General features: G+C 42.8%; 1 protein-coding gene across 1 annotated transcript in view; it reads left to right on the top strand.

Moving 5' to 3' along the window:
- Positions 1-19,801, top strand: part of FBXL7 (F-box and leucine rich repeat protein 7) — a 321,349-nt gene extending 301,548 nt beyond the window's left edge. The window contains exons 3-4 of the mRNA XM_074945013.1: positions 5,193-5,804; positions 16,631-19,801. Of these exons, the coding sequence (XP_074801114.1) occupies positions 5,193-5,804; positions 16,631-17,367 (1,349 nt within the window). The 3' untranslated portion in view covers positions 17,368-19,801. The remainder of the gene's footprint in view (positions 1-5,192; positions 5,805-16,630) is intronic.
- The last annotated feature ends 889 nt before the right edge of the window (positions 19,802-20,690 follow it).

Below are 20,690 nucleotides of genomic sequence, written 5' to 3'. Positions count from 1 at the left end.
TGGACCAAATAAGCCAAAATAGTCTTCCTCCAGTCAGACCACAAGAAGTTGGGCTGTTTGTCTCACATGGAACTCACTTTCATACCTTCCTCTACCTTTATTTAGAGATCCTTGCTCTGGGCATCTGCATTACCATACCCGAATCTGGAGGGCTCTTTTTTTCCAGAATTAGAGGTTAATCCTATGTTTACTAAACCCTAGGCCTATTTCAAGGAAGGCATTTAGACTAAGCCAAAGTCAACTAAAATAATTCTTTGCATCTAAATATCACAGTGTTTAGGGTGGAGCACAACAATTTTAACTGTGGCTTGACCCTTAGCTTTAAGCCTCCTTCAGCCTTTCCATCTTCCACTGTTTAGCTTACTCCTTTCCACTAATCTCCTCTCTCAGTATTAAAGTTTTGAGGGCCACATTATTCAACAGTCCCCATAACTTCACTGAGTGTGTTGTATTTTAAAGCAGGCAGGATTTGATCCTGGAAGAAAACACTACATTTCACACAGTATGATTTTCTGATGAGGAAAAGTGGAAAATATGCTGGAGGATCCGTTCTTGGGGAAGCTGAATGTTTGCTGCAGAATACTGTTTGCAGCCAACTGGGATAAAATTCATCTCAGTTGCACAACCATGTGATCACATCTTTCCATCGTTCAATATTGCTAAGACACAAACATTCTCTTCCTTCTGGACTGCATCCGGCTTAGTTTAATTTGCATGAGCCTGCAGGTTCACTTAAAGTTTTGGGTATGATCCACATGAACAAACTGGAGATACTTTGAAAATGCATCCCTCCCATAATTTTATGTCCAGAAGTTGCTCGTCTGTTACAATCTTAAAAGGTGAATCCTTATTCCAAATTCTTAGATTTGTATTTTAATCCACTACTTCGTCTCCCAAAAGTACAAGAATCAGAAACACAATGGTAGCCACTAAGGACCTGATCCAGCTTTCTCTGCAAACCCCAAACTCCTACTGATGTTAGTGAGAACTTTATGTATGCAAGGAATGCAGCATTGGCCCTAGGTAGCTAGATGCCACACAAATCTTATCTAAGTGGCTTTGAAGCAATGACAAACTAACAAACTCACTCCTAGAGCTGCTGAAGATGTTTTTTTGTGTAGATTTTTATGTAGATTACTGTTGTGTTTTAACTAACAACAGCCATGGTATTTTTAGCTCTGTTCAAAATATGGGAATAAAAATCAAGCTTGCCAAGTGGCAAGGGACAAAGGGGGGGGGGGAGTTGGGAGGAGGGAGAATTAGTTCCAGCTTTTCACAAATGCATTCTCAGAAGGAAAAATGTATTTGCTTAATAAAAACTATAGCAATTACTTCACTTTCGGTGCCATTTGACATTAACTATCTGATTCTGGTTGTGCAAGGAATGCACAGCTGGATCAGCTCTTAATATATTTAGAGAGACAAGGTGAGTGAGATAAGATCTTTTGTTGGACCAACTGCTGTTGGTGAAAGAAAGTGCAAACAACAATTAATATATTTAGAGCAGTTTATGAATGAAAAAATCTTGCCTTATACCAATTTATCTTAGATGAGCCCTAAGGTGTGAATTTTAACCCAGAGAGTTATAGCAGGATGACTCCTCATGTGGACACTTTTATTCCAGTATAAGAGTGCTTTTTTCAATTTAGTTTATGTCACTTGGAAAGGGGTTTAAACTAAAGCAAAAAAAAGCAACTCTTATTCTGGAATTCAATCAGAGGTAGCGCATATCTATTTTAATTATACTGGTATAAATGGTAAAACTTTCCCATGTAGACAAGCCCTTAAAATAGAGGTTGTATTGTTATTGTTATGGAAAAAGTAGCTATTGGCTTGCCCATTATACATATAAGCACCTAGGATGAAACTCCCCATAAAGAGAACTAAAGATGTCATGCAGTAACTGCACCTAAAGTAACACTGAGTTAGCTCAAAGTAACAATGAGCATCCTTATTTGTCTGGCAGTTGAAACTCTGAAACTTAAGTCATGTCTACACTACAACATTATGTCGGTCTAAGTTACGTCAGCATGCAGCCGCCGGAGTTATTACATCGCTTGTGCGTGTGAACACTATTCTTCTTCTGTCAGAGGTGTGTGTCCTCACCAGGAGTGCTTGTATCAGAGTGCAGAGGGTAATGCACTGTGGGTATGTATCCCATTGTGCAACTCGTCATCATCCAGCACAGTGTGTTTTGGGAAGTTTTTGCAATGCCTCATGGGACCAAAATGAGTCGCACAGGGGGAATTGGGAACATGGAGGTCAACCTGCCCTAATTCAGTGTTCTCCATCCCATAACTTCATCTGCATCCCATAATATTTCACACCTCTTTTCAAAATCCCTGTAAACTCGCATGTCCCTCCTCGCTGCCCACCATCTCTGACAGAAGCCCGGAGCCTGCACAGCCCCGCACTATTGCTATGAGCATTGCAAGCACGGAGCACCTGATCCTGCAGTATTTGCAGAGCCGCAAGAGGAGCCGAAGGGAACATGACAATTCCTTGGAGACTAGATTTCTGTGGGACATAGAAAGAAACAATTCAAGGCTGTTGGTGGTGTTCATACTGGGGCAGACCAAATGGTCCATCTAGCCAGCCACTAGTCTTCTAGACAGTGGCCACTGTCAGGTGCTTCAGAAGGAGTGAACAGAACAGGGCAATTTCAAGCAATCCATCCCTTGTCATTCAGTCCCAGCTTCTGGCAGTTGAAGGGTTAGGGACACCCACGGAGTGTGATGTTGTGTCCCTGACCATCTTGGCTAAGTCGTCTTATCAGAATAGGGGCACATTGTAAATGTAGAGAGAGAAGCTAGATTTCAATGATCACATATTTGGGGATGTCATGCTTTGGTTCGATCCCGAATGGATCCTCTGTGTCTAACTGACTAAAATTCAGGGATTAGACATCCTCACTATCGCGTGGGTGTTCAGACACTAGATTTTGATTTGGTTAATCTCTATTTACATATTTTCCCTACAACTTATAAATTAATTAGGAAGGAAATAAGAACCAAAAACTTTTGAAATAAAACAGAGCTCCCTAATGGACAAAGAAAATTCCCCCGAAGTGCACACCCACTTCTCCCCCCACTTCATGTCAGCTTTTATAGCTCTGCTGCTGGCCCAGCCTTCCTCTGAGATTTTTTATGACCATTAAGAAACTTCATTTTTCTTATGGCAGCAAACAATCCTTAGACTCTGAACAAGGCTATAATAAAAAGCATCTTGCTCAAAAGTACTGGTAATCAAAGGGGGAAAGTGCAGGGCTGCTTTGTAAATTTTGACTTTCTAAGGTCACCAAAATGTAAATATGTATTCCAGGGCTGTACAGAACAGTGCATTGAAAAAAGTGCCTGTGTAAAGCAGCCAATTATCTAGTTGGAGAGAAACTGTTGAAAATTGCCATGTGTGCATTAAGTTGCCCTTTTGGAATTATATTTACGGATGTCACACTGTCATTAAATCCTATCTCAGAGTGACTCAAACTGTAGGCCAGCACTTAGTAAATATTGGAGAGTAGATGTTTTAGAAAGTTGCTGTGGGTTTAGATAATTCTTTAAGTCCCTCCCTAGAATACTGTAAAGAATGGAGGGTATGTGATTCCAGTGAAGTGCTTCATTAGGGATTACACTCAAGTGAAAAGAAAAGGAGTACTTGTGGCACCTTAAAGACTAACAAATTTATTTGAGCATAAACTTTCGTGAGCTACAGCTCACTTCATCAAGGCTCTCGAAGTTTTTACTGGCAAAAAGCTCTGGGACTCACCTGCTTTTTCTTCCCCCTCATGGGTATGCAATGAACAGTGGGCCTGAAATACTGCTGTAAAATGTGCCACTAAGCTGCCGGAAGAATTCCAGTCTAGTAGAAAATTTCATTATGGGTTCAATAGCATAATAATAGCTCTCCTGGCTCTCATGTCTGAGCGAGAACACAATCCTGTGATCTCATTCTGAACTACTCTTGGGGATGTAGGTGTGTATATGAAGGCTTCCGCACCAGCAGTGGGGAGCAGATCTGAAGATGAAGAATATCAAGTTTAGGTGTAGGGGGTATACTCTATTCAGGAGACACATCTGGAACTTCCATTATTGCAAATGATTTAAGAGGGCATAGCAAGCAGAAAGGGCACCCATAAAATGAAAGGACAAAATTTTCAAACTCGGAGGCCTAAAGTTAGCCCCTCCCCATTCATACTTTGGCACTTAATTAAGTGACTGGATTTTCAAAGGTGTTGAGCAGTCAAAACTCCCATTGACTTCAGCAGGATGATCAGCATTTCTGACTGTTTCATGTAGACGCCTAAACATGAAATTAGGCACCAAATTTTACACGTGCAAGCTTGAAAATTCTAGCCGCAAGTTCTGGAGGGGAGAAAGTTACATTTTTTAAACAAACCTTTGAAGAACTGAAGACTCTCTTCAGGATGTGTTGATAACAGGCAGGCGAGCAGAGTCTGACACATACTGAAATCCTTAGAGCTCAGAGCAGTGAAACAGTTATGTAATCAATGCTCTCAAGTACCATTTACTTGCCTGCAGGGCACCTACAGCCCTATCAGAGCATGCAGGTGGGCCAGTGCTGTCATCCAGTGCACTTCACTTGGGACATGGTGCTCTCCTTCCATGAAACAACATAAAGGAAGAAAAGAACTTGCAGTCAAAATTCCTGGTTTCTGGCCCCCAGTACAGTGAAACTTGCCAGCTCTGATTTTCAAGTTTTGAACCAAATGGAAACGTAAAGCAATGCTCAGGAGATGTGAAACTACATGAACCAACACTGAAGGAAATGAATCCCTGTGAATTGAAACTACCAAGTGCCACACAGCTCCGGCCAGCAGTGAAAGATTGGCAAGTGTGTGTGTGTTCAATTATTTTTTACAGTTCAGAACACCAGAATGTGAGTTTTACTGTTGTGTGGGACAGGAGGGATCATACACCATGGGCTACATTTAAATGGCATCCAGTGTTGCTGATGTATTGCATTTAGATGTCTAACTACTGACCCTGTCTGTACCTGCAAATCACAATGTGTCTCAGAAAGCCATTAATCATGCTCACAATTTCTTGTCTGCAATATTGGTAGATGGGACAAGCCTGCCTAAAAATCAGGGTCAATTTATTTTTCAAAAGAAACACTGTAATTGCAATTGAATGCTATAAATGAACACTGTTCTGTGCTTTGTTATCTTTCAGATTCCGACCTGAGCATGCGGACGCTCAGCACACCCAGCCCAGCACTAATATGTCCGCAGAATTCTCATGGCTTCCAGAATGGCCGAGGATCTTCCACTTCTTCATCCTCAGTCACCGGGGAGACAGTTGCTATGGTCCATTCACCTCCTCCAACCCGCCTTACTCATCCCCTCATCCGGCTGGCGTCCAGACAGCAGAAAGAACAGGCCAACATAGACCGTCTCCCAGACCACTCCATGATCCAAATTTTCTCTTTCCTGCCTACCAACCAGTTGTGCCGTTGTGCACGAGTGTGTCGCCGCTGGTATAACCTTGCCTGGGACCCACGGCTTTGGAGGACTATTCGCCTGACAGGCGAGACAATCAACGTAGACAGAGCTCTTAAAGTGCTGACCCGGAGGCTTTGTCAGGACACGCCAAATGTATGTCTCATGTTGGAGACGGTAATTGTTAGTGGCTGCAGGCGGCTCACAGACAGAGGACTCTACACCATTGCCCAGTGCTGTCCAGAGCTGAGGAGGCTAGAGGTGTCGGGCTGTTACAACATCTCCAATGAAGCAGTCTTTGATGTAGTGTCACTGTGTCCAAACCTGGAGCACCTGGATGTGTCAGGTAAGTGAAAGTATTTAAATAATATAGTCTGGGTTGAGAGACACAGGACAATCCTGTGAAGAAGTGAAAAGGGGGAGATAAGGCACAGAGGGGAAGGGCATAATCTGGCCCCTATAGTTGCACCGAGAAGACAAGCCCCTCCTCCTTCCCCTTCTGTCTTACCTGTCTAGGTGTTAATACTCCTCATCACATTGTGTCAATGCACAGGGTGTAGTGGCAGTTTTTGTGCTGCAGGAGTTGTTTCTGCAACCCTCCCTCTGAACCAGCCAGCACAGCTGGCCCTCTAGAGTGGGGAATGCACACTACACCCTCTTTAAGGGTGAGTAACACAGCAACTGGGCTTTCTGGGAGCACAAAAGCTATATAGCCCTGAGTTAAGGACAGTGAAGTTTGGAAGGGCCAAGACCCTCAGCTAGGGATACGTTTTGACATCTAGGCACTGCCTAATTTTGTTTGGGACTTGACTAATGTACATTAGGGAGCTTCTTAGCTTCTATGTGGTGTTGCAACGGTTTAGAGCAGCAGAGGTGCCTTTGCTGATGGTCCCCAGATGTGCTGTCTGAAGGCAGGAGGCTCTCATTAGAGGTCAACCATAGGGAATTTTGCTCCCCTTATTTAATGATTATATAGATGGATCAGAGCTTGAGTTGGAGGATGGGCCTCAGTGGAGGCACTGGGATGAAATTCGGCACTGAGTTAGACCCCACAACTGCACTGGGTGTAGTTCAGTGCTGAATTAAGTTAACTGGTTCTGCTTACCCATTGCACAGACATAAATGACTGCAGAGGGAGCTGAGCAAATGGTGTAAAGTGCTACCTCCTCAGAATGGCAGTTCACTCACTTTCCATAGGTATAAATGACTCCACCAGGTGTGTGGCCATGGAAAATCAGGCCCGTTAACCTCTCTGATTTTGTTTCACTCTGGGGTTCTGAGTTATAACTGGTGATTTGAATGTTACTGCCCTTCTCCCAGATGCAATCTGTCTCCAGGGTAGCAGGGTGTCTTGGATGGCATTCTTTTGACCTGTGGACGAGCACAGGACTTGACTCCCTGCTGCCCTGTGCATTGTGCAGTTATTTACATTGCTGCTAGTGAATCAGAATAGTAGTGCGTTGGGCTCAGTTTGCAAGAAGTTCAGGTCAACAAAGAATCAGACCCACACAGCCTATTGGCAATGGCCTTGCTGGAAGCCACGCATCCTTTGCAGATACTGAACTGCAGTCTCATAAACTGCTGGAGCAGAGAAAACGTTTAATTATAAAGAGGAAAATATTAAAACTAACTAAGAAATAGTAACAAAGAATCTGTTCCCCACCCCATCCTCAGCCACTACTCCAGTGACACACAGGAGCAGCAACAATCCAGGGGAAAATTTCCCCAGCACAGGAGTTGTCTAGGGCTGGTGAATGCTCCCCCAGGCAATCTGCAGACTCAAGATCTGAGCTGCAAAATCCAAACCCAGATAAAAGCTGTTCCAACGTTTGGGATGTCTGGATCCCAAAGTTTGGGTTCGGTCCATTATATAGATGAAAGCCTGCTGTGTAATTTGGATTTGGAGCTAGATTTCACAAAGGTTCATGTATATTTTTAATCCACATAACACTAGCGACTAGCCAGAGGAACTTTGCGTACGGTGGTTAGAAGTGTCTGAGGGCAGGTCTACACTTGAAACATTGCACCGGTGCAGCTGTGCTGCTGCAGCGCTTCACTGAAGATGCCACTATGCCCGTGGGAGAGCTTCTTCCGTCAGTGTAGTTAATCCACCCCCACGAGAGGTAGTAGCTGTGTCCATGGGAGCTTAAATTCATAACTTGGCTAGATGCTAAAAATCATGGACTGAATAGAGAAACTGGATTTATGGCTTGTTACAGCAATCTATAACCCACTAACAACCCCCCAGCTGCTCTCCCTCCCCCCCCCCTTTCCTCTTTATGACTGGAAGGGTGTTAATGGGCCACTTCACCTTGATTGGTCCCTTGAAATATGTCCTAACTACTTATGCTAAACAATCTGTTCAAACCTTGTCTTTAGCTGTGATAACTCTGAGTAACTTTCACAGACCTGAAGAGCTCTGTGCAAGCTGGAATGCTTGTCTCTCTCACCAACAGAAGTTGGTCCTATAAAAGATATTACCTCACACACACTGTCTCCACAAAGTCCACCAGGATGAAAAATGTGGCTAAAATCCCCTACAAAAATAGAACTAGAAATATAAAATGTGTCAGTCAGGGTTGCTTTGTATTTCATTTAAACATTCATCTGCAAAGCTAAAGTCCTTAACACTCAGCACTGGACTAGTGTGTGTAACGCAGGAAATGGAAGTATCTAGAAACAAAAATGTCTTTTTTCTCCCCAGTGTCCAAACTGAGTGATCCACAAAAGTAAACACAGGCCATGCCCTGGGCCTGGACCCATGAGGTCCTAAGTACTTCACCTGCACCTAACTTCAGTGGAAGCTGAAAGCCATCAACCTTTATTCAGAGCAGAATTAGGACCATTGATTTCAGTGGGATTTTAACTCCCATAAACTAATTAAAGCCAATGAAGTCACATCAGTCTGAGTTCAGAATCAGACCTGATGGATCTTTTACTAGAGGAATGACTTGAGGATTTGGCCTGAATGCCATAGGTACTGAAAAATAAACTGGATTTTAAAATTCTTTCTGAACAATACAGTGCAACTGTATTTTTATAGCATCTTCTTACATACTGTGTACCATACCTTGCATATTTAAATAGAATTACAGTTAAAAATAAAAGCAGAAGGAAAGGAAAACTAGAGTCTATGTAAATATGAGAGGACACTTTCATACTAAATTTAAAAACAGGTGGACTGTTCCAAGTGCCCAGAGTTAGAGATGAAGATTTTCTTGTATCCAAAGAAGTGAAATTGCCAAAGGAGTAGGAAGAGGCTGATACTAAATCAGCCCAAGATATGGGGAAAAGATTGACTGACGGCAGAATTTGGTCTCTTCTCTCTCTTTAGTTACATCAGTATAAAACTGGAGTAGCATCACTGATGTACATGAATTTACACTAGTGCAACTAAGAGTAGAATTTAGACCAAGTTCTAGGAGTTCAGCTGAAATAAGTACATGAAGAATTGTAATAATGTAATAGCAACACAGGTCAGAGTTTTTTTAATTCTCTGATGCCTAGACATAGTTACAGGCAAGTACACAGATAAATATGTGTAATAACTTTTTTTTAAAAATTGATTTTATCTTGACATTCTCTCTGAAGATTATATCAGGTGGCCATTCTATTATTAAATATTTTAATCATAAAACTCACACACTATCATGGGAACATCCATAAAATGAAAATGTCAGAAAATCTTATTTTTGAGGTTTACATTAACTTTGCAAATATCCTACAAACCTCACCACTCAGGCATTTTTAAAAATGCCTCCATATGGTTTTGCTGGTGACTAGATCAAATTACAAACAGGTGACAGTTTATCAACTTGCTTGAAAGCTCCTAGTAAGATTACATCAATAATCAGTTATACTTGATTTCCATCCAGTACAAATGTTATCTGTATTGGTGAAGAAGCAATTGCCTGTGTGAGCCTACGCTCAACCGGACATTGCTCCAGAAAGAAAAGTTTGTGGAACTCACTATAAAATAACAAGAGTTGGCAACACTGAAGCCAGACGAGCTCTCTCAGGCCCACATGCTCCCATTTTTCTCCCTTTCAACACACCCTTCATTGGCTCTTATGGGACATCTGCTATTGTGCATGTGTGTGCAAGCACAGTAAACGAGCAACTATGGGAATTTTGAACTTGATGCTTAGGCCACTAAGCCATCAACTCTGGCTACCAAAGTCCTGTATGCAACTGAAGTCACTGGAGCCGCACAAAAGGCTCTTTTATACCACTGATTCAAATCTCTTCATTGTGAACTCAGCCCTTCATATTCTTTAGGTAGATAAACCAAATGCCATGCAGTTTAGCCAGGGGGAATCTTATGGGTTGACCTTAAAAGAGGAGGCCCTGTCTACTCTGTATGGACATTAGAGATCAACTTAAATCTCTACAACTTATGGGAAGTGACGTAGGGAGCCTTAGTTTCTAGAGGTGTGCACCATAAGTGTCTGCACTTCAGTGATCAAATGTGTGTGTAATTGAAATGCTTTGGGAGAAAAAGCATGATACAAATATAAATGTAGTTAACCACTAGTTTCTCTGTATTTATTTTTGTAAGGATTGTTACTGCAGGGCATGCTCCCACTCTGACATAAAAATAGTACTCAGCACGTGACAATTAAAATATTACATCAATTGGATTAACAATAGACCATCCAAACACTGGGTATAACCAAATAAGACTGGAGTCCAAATATAGCTATTCATAGTAATTGTTGGGTTAAAAAGAAATGTAGGTGATCAGAAATAAAAAATCCCCTTTTCATCCAGACCACCTTAGCAGCTTTGGACAAATTTTCTACATTTCTGTCACAGTGGCCTTCTGCCTTATTTACTTGCATTAATAATCAGGAATTTATCCCTAGGAAATTTCAGAGTTACTCTTTGTTGCAGGTAAGAGCTGAGAATGCTCAGTTCGGACAGCTGTTCCTGAGTGCTGGTTTGAAATCAGACCAAGAGATATATAATAATATAAATAACATAAATATCCTGTATTTTCAATATTTACAAGTCAAACATTTTATTGTGAAATCTGGATATGAGGCAGCTTTATATAGATCTTAACCACATTTAAGGAGTTAACTCAGGAGCAAGCTGGAACAAAATGTTTAATTTTTAAGATGCATACTATTTTGATTGAAAAATCCATTGATAGGAATAAACCCAGATGAAAAGATGGGAGACAGATCTGGACAAAAATTAATTGATCTGGATTAATGGGGCCCTATATCAGAAAGGGGATATACTTTCTTCAAGTTGTGTAGCTCCTAAAGACAATTTTTATAAATTATTGTATAGATGGCATTTGACTCCAGTTAAGAGCAATCATATTTGTGCTTCTAAGAGGCGCTCTGTGAGGGGATGTGGGGAAAGGGAAACATACTTGCACGTGTGGTGGTTGTGACCCTATGACCACTTGCGAGGAAATGAAAGAGATTCTTATGACAAAATGCCAGCTTCCTAGAGATCCCTGGCCCTGCTTACTTAATGCTCCAGTAAAGGAGCCAGTAAAATTAATTTCTTTTTTATTGTTAGCAGCTAGACATTGTATTACACATTATTGGAAAAATGTGACCCTCCCCTGCCTCCTCCGATGGAATGGTGGGAGAGTAAAATATGGATTGTTCTTGTAATGGAAAAGCTTTCATACCAAGTATGTGCACAAGAGGAGAAGCACCAAAAAGAGGATAGGTATTTAGAAATTTGGTCCCCCCTGTTTAGTGTAGTCAGGAGAGAGGGGCTCCTCAGCCAGCAAGCCAGAAACTTGAGCCAGGTTCTTTGAGTATTAACCTGATCCTGAATAAGTAATGTACGAGGTAGTAGGTTAATGTTTTATTGCAACTTTGCTTTAATAATTTTTTTTAAATGCCATTCATCAGACTCCATGGTGAAGCCTTCATAACACATTGGCCTGATCCTATCACCACTGAATCAAGAGGAAAATTCCAGTTAAATTCAGTGGTGCAAGATTAGTCCAAAGACCAAAGGAAAAGCATGCAATGAATTGGATGTGCAGTCCTGTGCTCAGACCATACGTCTCCTGGCCCAGTGAACTGAGAGCAGAGATTAGAATGCTAGAGTTCCTGGCTCCAGTAGTGACTCCCACTGTAATCTTGGAGAATCCCAGATGCAAATCCCAGTTGACTGGAAAGTCCCTTAAAAGGACACAAAGGAGCCTTAAGGAGCTAGGTGCCCAACCTCTTTAGAGACAGGAGCAGAACAGGGAGCTACTTTGAACTCATTTTTGAAAACTGACAAACGCTGCGGTTTCCAAAGGAGCCCGAGTTCCCCTACCAATTTTTGTGGCCTTCCAGTCACAGCTTCCTATTTTTAAGATGTTCTTCTTTGCTGTGTTGCTGCATGAAACATCCAGACGAACAGGAGAAATTGTGCATTTGGCAACACTGTGTACAGTCAGTTCCATGGTTTTTCCAGTATAGTGTAAGTAAACAAGGCTGTTTGTGGTAACTGAAAGAAGTTTAATAAAGCGAAGTGAGAGGGAGCTGTCTGACTAATTGTCAGCATAATAGCTAAGATGTAATTGTGTTGTTTAACACGAAACCTTTAGCCTCTTTGGTTTAAATTACCCAGGTTTGAAATGGAGGGTTATAATATTAAACTGACTAGTTTATAACTAGTTTATATTAAACTGACTAGTTATAACATTCATATGTTTGAATGTCAAACATTTCAGAATAGCCCTAACCTCTATAGAGGGCTAAACCAATGCTCTTGAACTTTGGGGGTGCTTAAAATCCAGAGCTGGGTTTTGCATCTTCAGCTAGCCTTTGTTTTTGGAGCTGAGAAGCCCACTTCTAAATTAATTTTCAAAGCATTTGTTATATAGGATACTTGTGAAAGTGCTTCGAAAACAGGATCCCATTATTTCTCCTTCCTCTCGATGGCTGAGTATTATTTTTACCTCCTCTTTGCTGTCAGCCTATGGTGTGTGAAGGGCTGCTTGGCAGTATGCCAGGCTGTGTAATGATCTCGCTGAGTAACTTCACTGTTCAAATGCTTTGCACACTATGCTGTACTTGCTGGCACATGCAAAGGGAGGTGAAATGCATCTACCTAAACAAACCAAATGCAACACGATAGGGTCAGCAATTATCTCAGGTGTTTTTAACTATGTGTGATCTAGTGAATGCACAGCAAGGCCCTCTACGGGAGAGAAAGTCAGATCTGCTCTAATGTGTGTCTCCAGGGCTGCCAGGGCCTTGCAGGTTGGATCCAAATCTGGATCATACAGAGGTTCAGGTTCATGTACTATGCAAGCACCCTTAAAAATCTCTTATCACCCATAGGAACCAGCCTAGTTCTTCCAGTTGCTGTTTCCCATTTCTCTTTACATCCATTTCAAGTGGGACTAGGTCTGCCCCCTATCATCTGGGGGACAGGTAGCCTGCTACCCGAATATCTGGGCCATCAGGAAACTGCTTCTCCCTTGTGAGTTTCTGGGGGGTCACCAGGAAGAGGCACCCTGATCCAAAAAGGTCATGTGGGAGATGAGGGGAAGAGAAGGGGATTAGCCATGTTTAGGGTTTGTAGGTGACACCCCAGAGATTGGAGGGGGAGATTGGGCTGTACAAACAATAGCTCTGTGGACAGCTCCTATTCAAGCCACAGTTCCTACCTTCTTCTTCTCATCAATAATCCACACATCACCTTTCTCCCTTTTCTCATGTTTTTATCTTTGCAAGCAGAGTAAGAGCGGATCTCTGCTCCAAGAAGCTTGCAGCCTAAATAGGAGAAGTGCTCTGCAAACGTGCAGCTCTGCATGAGCAGTGTTTAAGAGCCGGGGTCAAATTCTGATCAGCCTCTGTGCAAATGCACAAGCGGGAGAGGGCACAAAGAGGTTCCCGTCCCTCTGTAGCCTGCACACAGGGATTGGTGGGATCCTAATGGAGAGCTTCGATGCTTTTCTCTCCTAGAGTCCCTGTGGGACCTAAGTACCTGTAAGGGGACAAGAGTGAGGGAGGCACTAGTAGAGCATCGAGATGCGAGAATGCGCCTTCTTCAAGGCTGATGCAGGACACACACCAGAGTGTGCTGCCTGGGAGCCCCCCGGAGGAATTCTGGTTGTAATGCTCTCCTGGCAGCTCCGACGGCTGCAGTCTCTCTCTGAACCTAATGTGTCTAGCTGGACTCTGATGGACTGTTGGCCAAAATCTAGCCCAAAATATTGAGATTCCTCTGTGATTAAATGCTAGGGGTAGTTGAAAAAAAGGCTTGGGCCTACACATGACATGTGGTGTAGTAACAAGCATGAAAGCTTGGGTGGGTGTGCTGTGTGACATAATGGAGACCGTGGCAGTTTTGGTCACAGTAAATGATCTATCAATAAAGCTATGAAAGCCTGGATCTCTTTGACCCAAAAGAAAACCTAATTAATTCAAAGAATTTCACTTCCATATGTTTAGTTCAGCTGTCTCTTTGTTCTTAAGGGCTATTCTTTGGCACTGATAAGATATCAATATTTTAATGTCAAAAACAGGCATCCCTATTAACTATCAGAGTTTTCCACAACATAAATTCTGTAACTCTCAACATCCACTCCTTTAGCAGGCCTCAGATAACTCCAGGAGCTGTTTGAGCTTGACTGCAAACTATTATCCAACATATGCTGGCCAAGGTTCTTTCATTCCACTTGGAAGTTTCTCCTGCATTTTAAATTAGTTACATTTCCTCTATGGAAAAATCTTGCTGCATGAGGGTTTGTTTTTATATCTTTATTATTTGGGACAGAAAAATTGTTACAGACCCAGAAAAATGTCACTTCACTTAAAAAAAAAAAAAAAAAGTCCTATAATCAATGTGCACTCTTTTCTTCTGGTGAAATCATTCTGAACACCCTTCCCAACAAATATCATATGCTGTAGCCAAAGTAACTAGACAACAAGGAGATGCTGAGCCTGTCAAAACAGTGATCACATGGCCATGTACAGTAAATCCAGCCCTGCGGGGAGACTCAACTTTTCATTTTCATCTCAGAAATGCATTAGTCATTCATATTTCCCTCTTTCTCGAATATTCAACAAGCAGAATTTTCTTCTCCTTCTCTCTGTCTGCAGACCTTCATTCTCACTATCTTAATTTTAAAAATAAATCCTAATCTGTTTGTAAAGAGTCCACATTTATACCACTGTCCTGCAGTCAGATCCGTGCAGACAGACCCTCGTGCTCACGCCAAACTGCACTGACATAAGTGGGGTTCTGCCAGGTTGCTAGCATCCACTTGGGCACACCCAACTGGAGGAGTAGGCCCTTGTGCCATCTTCTGTTGTCTAGTCTAAGGAATGTTTACATGGCTGAACTCCAGTTGCATTGCCTCACTTTGGAACTCGTGTGTGTGCGCGCACACATTTGTTTGTTCTGAGTCTTCCAGATTCGATTGATTGTTCTCATTATAAACCACACCATCATCTGCAGAGACCTGAACCAGAATATCCAAAAGGGAAAAAGGGGTATTGATTTTCTGAGGACACTGTTGACTAATCAAAATGGTTCTCCCTGTCTCAAGATCCTAGGGCTTCCCCAGGTGCTGTGCAGTACTTGCCACTTGCACGTAGTGTGCGATTTCAGTTAAACTTTGCATCTGTTTGACCAAAGCAAAAGTCTAAATCAAAGCTCCTACTGTAAACCTAGTATGATGAGTGCATAAATCAAACAGGCAATTTTTGAGGTTCCTACAGCTCTAATGCCACCTCTAATTTCCCTGTTTTACTTGTTTCATCCTGGCATCTACACTGATTTTCTTGCTTTACTTTTTGTCACACCCCAAAGGGCCTGTGCTACATTGTCCTATCTTCCTTGGCTAAAGACTGGAGAATGGAACAGGCCAGATGTGTCGCTACAGAGTTAATGGGCTTCAGGGTGACACTTGGTGCTTTCTTCCTCTACCCCATCCCTCTCTCAGGGAAGGACCCTGCTGTCTCTGCTGCACTCCTTAGTTCCCCATGACCCCGAGAAGGAGGAAATGGGAGAAATACACCTGTTCATGTCAGGGCTGAAGCTGGTCCCTGGATTGAATTCCTGGTAACTCTGTGTTTGGTCCTGTGGCTGGCTGGCCTGGTGGTTAGTGCTCTGCATTATTATTATTATGGAAAATAAGAAAGAAAAGGTCCTCTGCTTAATATAACATACTTTGAAAGGGAATCACAATGGAGAGGAGAGAGATTAGCATTTGAGTGCTGCATGTGATTTTCCAGATTTTCTGCACATTCAAGGGTCAGGCTGGTTGTGTTGCTTGAATGTAAGATGCCATGACATACACTATAATTGTCATCCAGTTGCTAGATGGGTGTCACTTGCTTACTAGCCCGATTGGCATCAATAGGGCAGACCATACATTTCTGTTCCCCAAACATTAGCCCATCTGGGCCTGGGGGTTTCCCTTTTGTTTCTTGCGGTGCTTGACAGTAAAATGGCCTCTGATGCTGGATCACCAATTGGGGGCATGTCTACACTGCCCCACAGTTTGGACTCTGGGGGTGTGAATAGCCGTCTGCACCAAAGTGCTGTGCTCTCGCTCCCCCATGTTGCACTGTGGCGCAAACGAAGAGGTTCCTAGCTTATGTTAACATCTCCCTGTCAGAAAAGGGCTACATTAATGTAACCTAGAGACCTTTTAATTTGCACGTGCAGCATCCACAGGGGAGCGATACAGTGCAGCACTTCAGTGCACACTGGTATTCACGTTTGTAGTTTGAACTGCGGGGCAGCATAGACATGCCCTAAGTAAATCAGTGGTGACATCGCCACAGCCCAGAGAACAGTGTGCGCTGATGTACTTGTGGTCCCCATGTTGTCCAAAACCATTACTGGATTTGTGCCAGGGTAACAGAGTTCAGAATCTGTCCCTTCATAAAGAAATTGAGGGCCATGATCTGACCTAATTTGGGACATGGAAAAACCACACTTCTGTGGTTCTGATGTTGTTTAGATTACTGGAGTAACTTTACTGACTTCAGTGGAGTTATTTAAGATGAATGGCTACTGTGGCAGAACCTGGACTAGTGTCTGTTTCATCAGAGTACTTTCTGGGGTCTGGCAGCACTGAGGTGCCTGCATAACTACCCGTGTGTTGAGGTTTGCAGTTACACGCCAACCCTCCCCATCCTGCCAGAGGAGTTGCTTTGCAACTTATTAACATTGTGTTTTTCCATGTAGGCTGTTCCAAAGTGACATGCATTAGTTTGACCCGCGAAGCCTCCATCAAGCTGTCCCCGTTACATGGCAAACAGATCTCTATCCGCTACCTGGACATGACAGACTGTTTTGTACTTGAGGACGAAGGCCTGCACACCATCGCCGCACACTGCACTCAGCTGACTCACCTGTACCTGCGCCGCTGCGTCCGCATCACCGATGAAGGCCTCCGTTACCTAATGATTTACTGCACATCCATCAAGGAGCTGAGCGTGAGCGACTGCCGTTTCGTCAGCGACTTCGGCATGCGGGAGATCGCCAAGTTGGAGTCGCGTCTGCGGTACCTCAGCATCGCACACTGCGGTCGCATCACAGACGTGGGCATCCGTTACATTGCCAAGTACTGCAGCAAACTGCGCTACCTCAATGCGCGGGGCTGCGAGGGCATCACGGACCACGGCGTGGAGTACCTCGCCAAAAATTGCACAAAACTCAAATCGCTGGATATTGGCAAGTGCCCACTGGTCTCAGACACCGGCCTGGAGTTTCTGGCCCTGAACTGCTTCAACTTGAAGCGCCTGAGCCTGAAGTCATGTGAGAGTATCACAGGCCAGGGCCTACAGATCGTAGCTGCGAACTGCTTTGACCTGCAGATGCTGAACGTGCAGGACTGTGAGGTTTCCGTGGACGCTCTGCGTTTTGTTAAACGCCATTGCAAGCGCTGTATTATTGAGCACACCAACCCCGCTTTTTTCTGAAAGGACACTCTGCACCTGTTGATTAAAAACATTGATGTATAAACACATCCTCCCACAAACAGTACCTAGCTCTTCTCTCTATGGTCGTGGGAGTCAGCTTTCTTGTATGGTGCTGGTGAGGTTTGTTTTTTAAAAAGAATATTTTTTTGTTTTAAACTATCACTTTGTTATTTGATTGTGTCTCTGCGGAGATGCTTCCTTAACCTAAAAGCAGTGAGTACTCCACAGCACCATGGCAGTGCTATGCCCCTGGTAATCCTGACCCTTTCCTAGCCTGAACTAGCTCTCCAAGGGGAATAGCACATAATCACTCCCTTTGCGGTGCAACTTGAGCAGCATTCAGTCTGAGCTCCAGCTGTGTTCATGATGCTGCAGGGGCACTATTTTTCTCGAAACCCACCCCCCAAATTCCTCCAACATGGCTGATGCAACACCACCTTGTCTAAGTAGCATCTTCTTGGAAGTCCCTTAACCATGTTCCAGCAATCCCCAGGGCAGTATTGGGTGGGATTTTCAAATACGTTCGATGTTGGCCTAGCTTTGCTCCCATTGACTTAAAGTCGATAAAGTCAATGGGAGCAGAGTTAGCGAGCACCGAGGGCATTTGAAAATCCTACGCATCCTGGGCTACCTCTTCAACAGCTTATATGTGGATCACTAATGTGTTAACCTACTACTCCCGCTAATCCAGCACAGACCTTTTCTGAAGCATCCTTTGCTAGTACTGGGGACCTTTGGGTCCACTTAGCAGTGTCACTAGCACTTGAGTGGAAGGAACATTTTTAAGAAATGTAGGAAGCAGCAGATACTCCTTTCCAGGCCACTAAGGGGAAAATTCAACGTTTTACTAGCTGCAAATTGGTCTGAGAAATCCCATTTTGTTACTACTGTGAATTAAGATACTGCAGCAGCACTCCGGAGATTAGGGAAGTGTCTCAGAGTGGGTCATACAAGGGCAAACCTATGAAAGTCCCAGTAGTTGGGCTGTCTCACAGTAACCCTCGTTGTTGCCGCAGAGCCTGTTTTAATTCCTTTATCAGTAAAAGGAGCCTTTGCAACTGAGACTCCTTTTAAGTAAAAGGAATGTTTAGGCATTTATACACAGAAGCATGTACATTTTCTAGGGCCTTCTTATTTAAAGGATGGATAGTAGATTTCAAGGCTTGGAATTCATTACCCTGATATCAGATCACATCTTTGGGAAAGAGGGATTTGGAATGGTATCCATATTAGAATTGGATTCTGTGCAGCCATGACAGCACATTCCTTTCAACTGAAGAAATGGCCGTTGTTGAGCAAAAAATTGCATATCAGTACTGCCCCATATGGTTGAAGATTGTTACTCTAACAGGTGTTACTGTTATAGCTGCTCTCTCTTGCCAGTGCAATCAATGTTGAGGCTTCTCCCTGCTCGTTGTCCCCTTCTTTCCCTGAGCATGTGATCATTTCATGGTAACTTCCATCACAGTCTTCTGGCAACTACTTTCCCACTTATTTCTGGCAAGTACCTTCCAGTCCTTAGATCTGAAAGCCGGACTCATTAGAAGTGATGATATTTTCAGGCAGGCCCCCTACACATGATTGACAACTGGTTCATATGTTAGGCTCAATCACTGTAAATGTCTCTGCTAGAGAGATGTGGGAAGGAAAACGCTCTGTCTGGTTTTCAAAGAACAGTAGCTGCATCGTCTCCAGACAACATTAACAATGTCACTGAGATGAAGTGAAAATCCATGTGTTTAAGAACATACATAATCACTGAGGAAATAATCTGTAGCCACACTCACACAATGTATAAAAGGCAAAGCTGGCAGGATGTGTCCTACTTCTGAGAAAAGATCTTTAGCCTGTACATATTGCTTCTCCGTTTGTCAGTTTGTGTATTTTTTCACTTGTGGAATATTGTGGTCTCATGGGCAAACTCATTAAGCAGCCTTCAGTTCCCTCTGAATTAAATAACACTGTCCAAAAGAGACAAGGGGTAGGAGCCAAAATAATTGTGGGGAAAAGCTCTTACAGCTCCTCATTACCACTGTGTCACTAATCGGTGTATGTTAGGGAGTGGTGCCATTTTATGTCAACTAACATCAGTTTAGCTTCCTTTTTTCACAAAGCTGATTTCTCAGGAGGTTGCAGAGTGGATTTTATCCCAGCTAGCGATTCTCTTCACTGTCCCCAAGGAGAGTTAAGCTGTTGAATCCATTCTCAAGGTTGGTGTGAATTTGGCTGAGCCATTGGCACTCGAGGTCTCACTAGTGACATTTAAGTGTTTATAACAAGTTGCTACCTTTCTGCCTTGGCTAAATGGAATGAACACTGCTACATGGTTGTTAAAGATTCTGATGTCTTCAATTGGCCTGTACTGTGTGAATCTCACTATAAAGCCTTAATTTACTACCAAGAAATAAAGCAATATATTGGTAACTGACGAATACGGGTGGTCATTTGAGCTAATCAGTTAACTTCTGGCTGAGCATGGGGAGAGAGACTTAAGATATTCCCAAAGTTTAGTTTTCTTCGGTTCATTAGTATGTGAGTGGACGTTTCATTAATAGCTCACTGTCAATTATAATTCAGGATTTCCTCCAGAAAATATTACAAGAGACTGTAGTAATGGCCTAGCATATCTGTTTATAATGTGTCTTCGCTCACTTGATCTGACTTGATCTCAGAATGTAGCTGGTGATTGGTAAAGTATGTGAAACAAATGCCAATATATCATCACATTAACAAGAAATTCTTGAAGTACCTTCATTAGTTTAAAACCCAGCTTAATGTTCACTTGGTCTTAAAAAATAAAGAGAATAAGAATATAGAGCAGTTGTATGATATGAGTAACTGTTTACAGTTCTACCAAGGGTCAGGCTCAATACCGATACATAATAACTATTATTCTTTACACTTCACAAAGCCACGGATGTTCTGAGAAGTCCATTGTTCTGGATGTGTATGGAAGATGAAGGAAGACTTGCATCCTTAGTCTCACATTTTAAAATAATCAATCTCAAGTGGCCCTGATCTGAAGTGCTATTTCGTTGTGAAGCTACAGTTGATTTCAAGAAAATTTCAGTGTAATTTGTTGATACTGTTTGTTGCCTTATCGTCTAATCCCCCTCACAGGTGTAATGGTCCTGCTGCAAACAGGTGCACCAAAAGCGAGGGAGTGAGTTTAGTATATGCGAGGGAGTGAGTTTGGGTGTGGAGGAGGGGTGTATGTTTGTGTGTGCATGCTGTCTTTGCTCCAGATTCAGATTTGATGGAGATTATACATTTTGAAATGAATTCAGATAAAAGATTCTTTAGTCATAAAGTTCAGATCCAGA

The sequence above is a fragment of the Natator depressus genome, chromosome 2 (genome assembly GCF_965152275.1).
Source record: "Natator depressus isolate rNatDep1 chromosome 2, rNatDep2.hap1, whole genome shotgun sequence".
NCBI lineage: Eukaryota > Metazoa > Chordata > Testudines > Cheloniidae > Natator > Natator depressus.
This window is presented reverse-complemented; position numbering and strand designations above follow the sequence as displayed.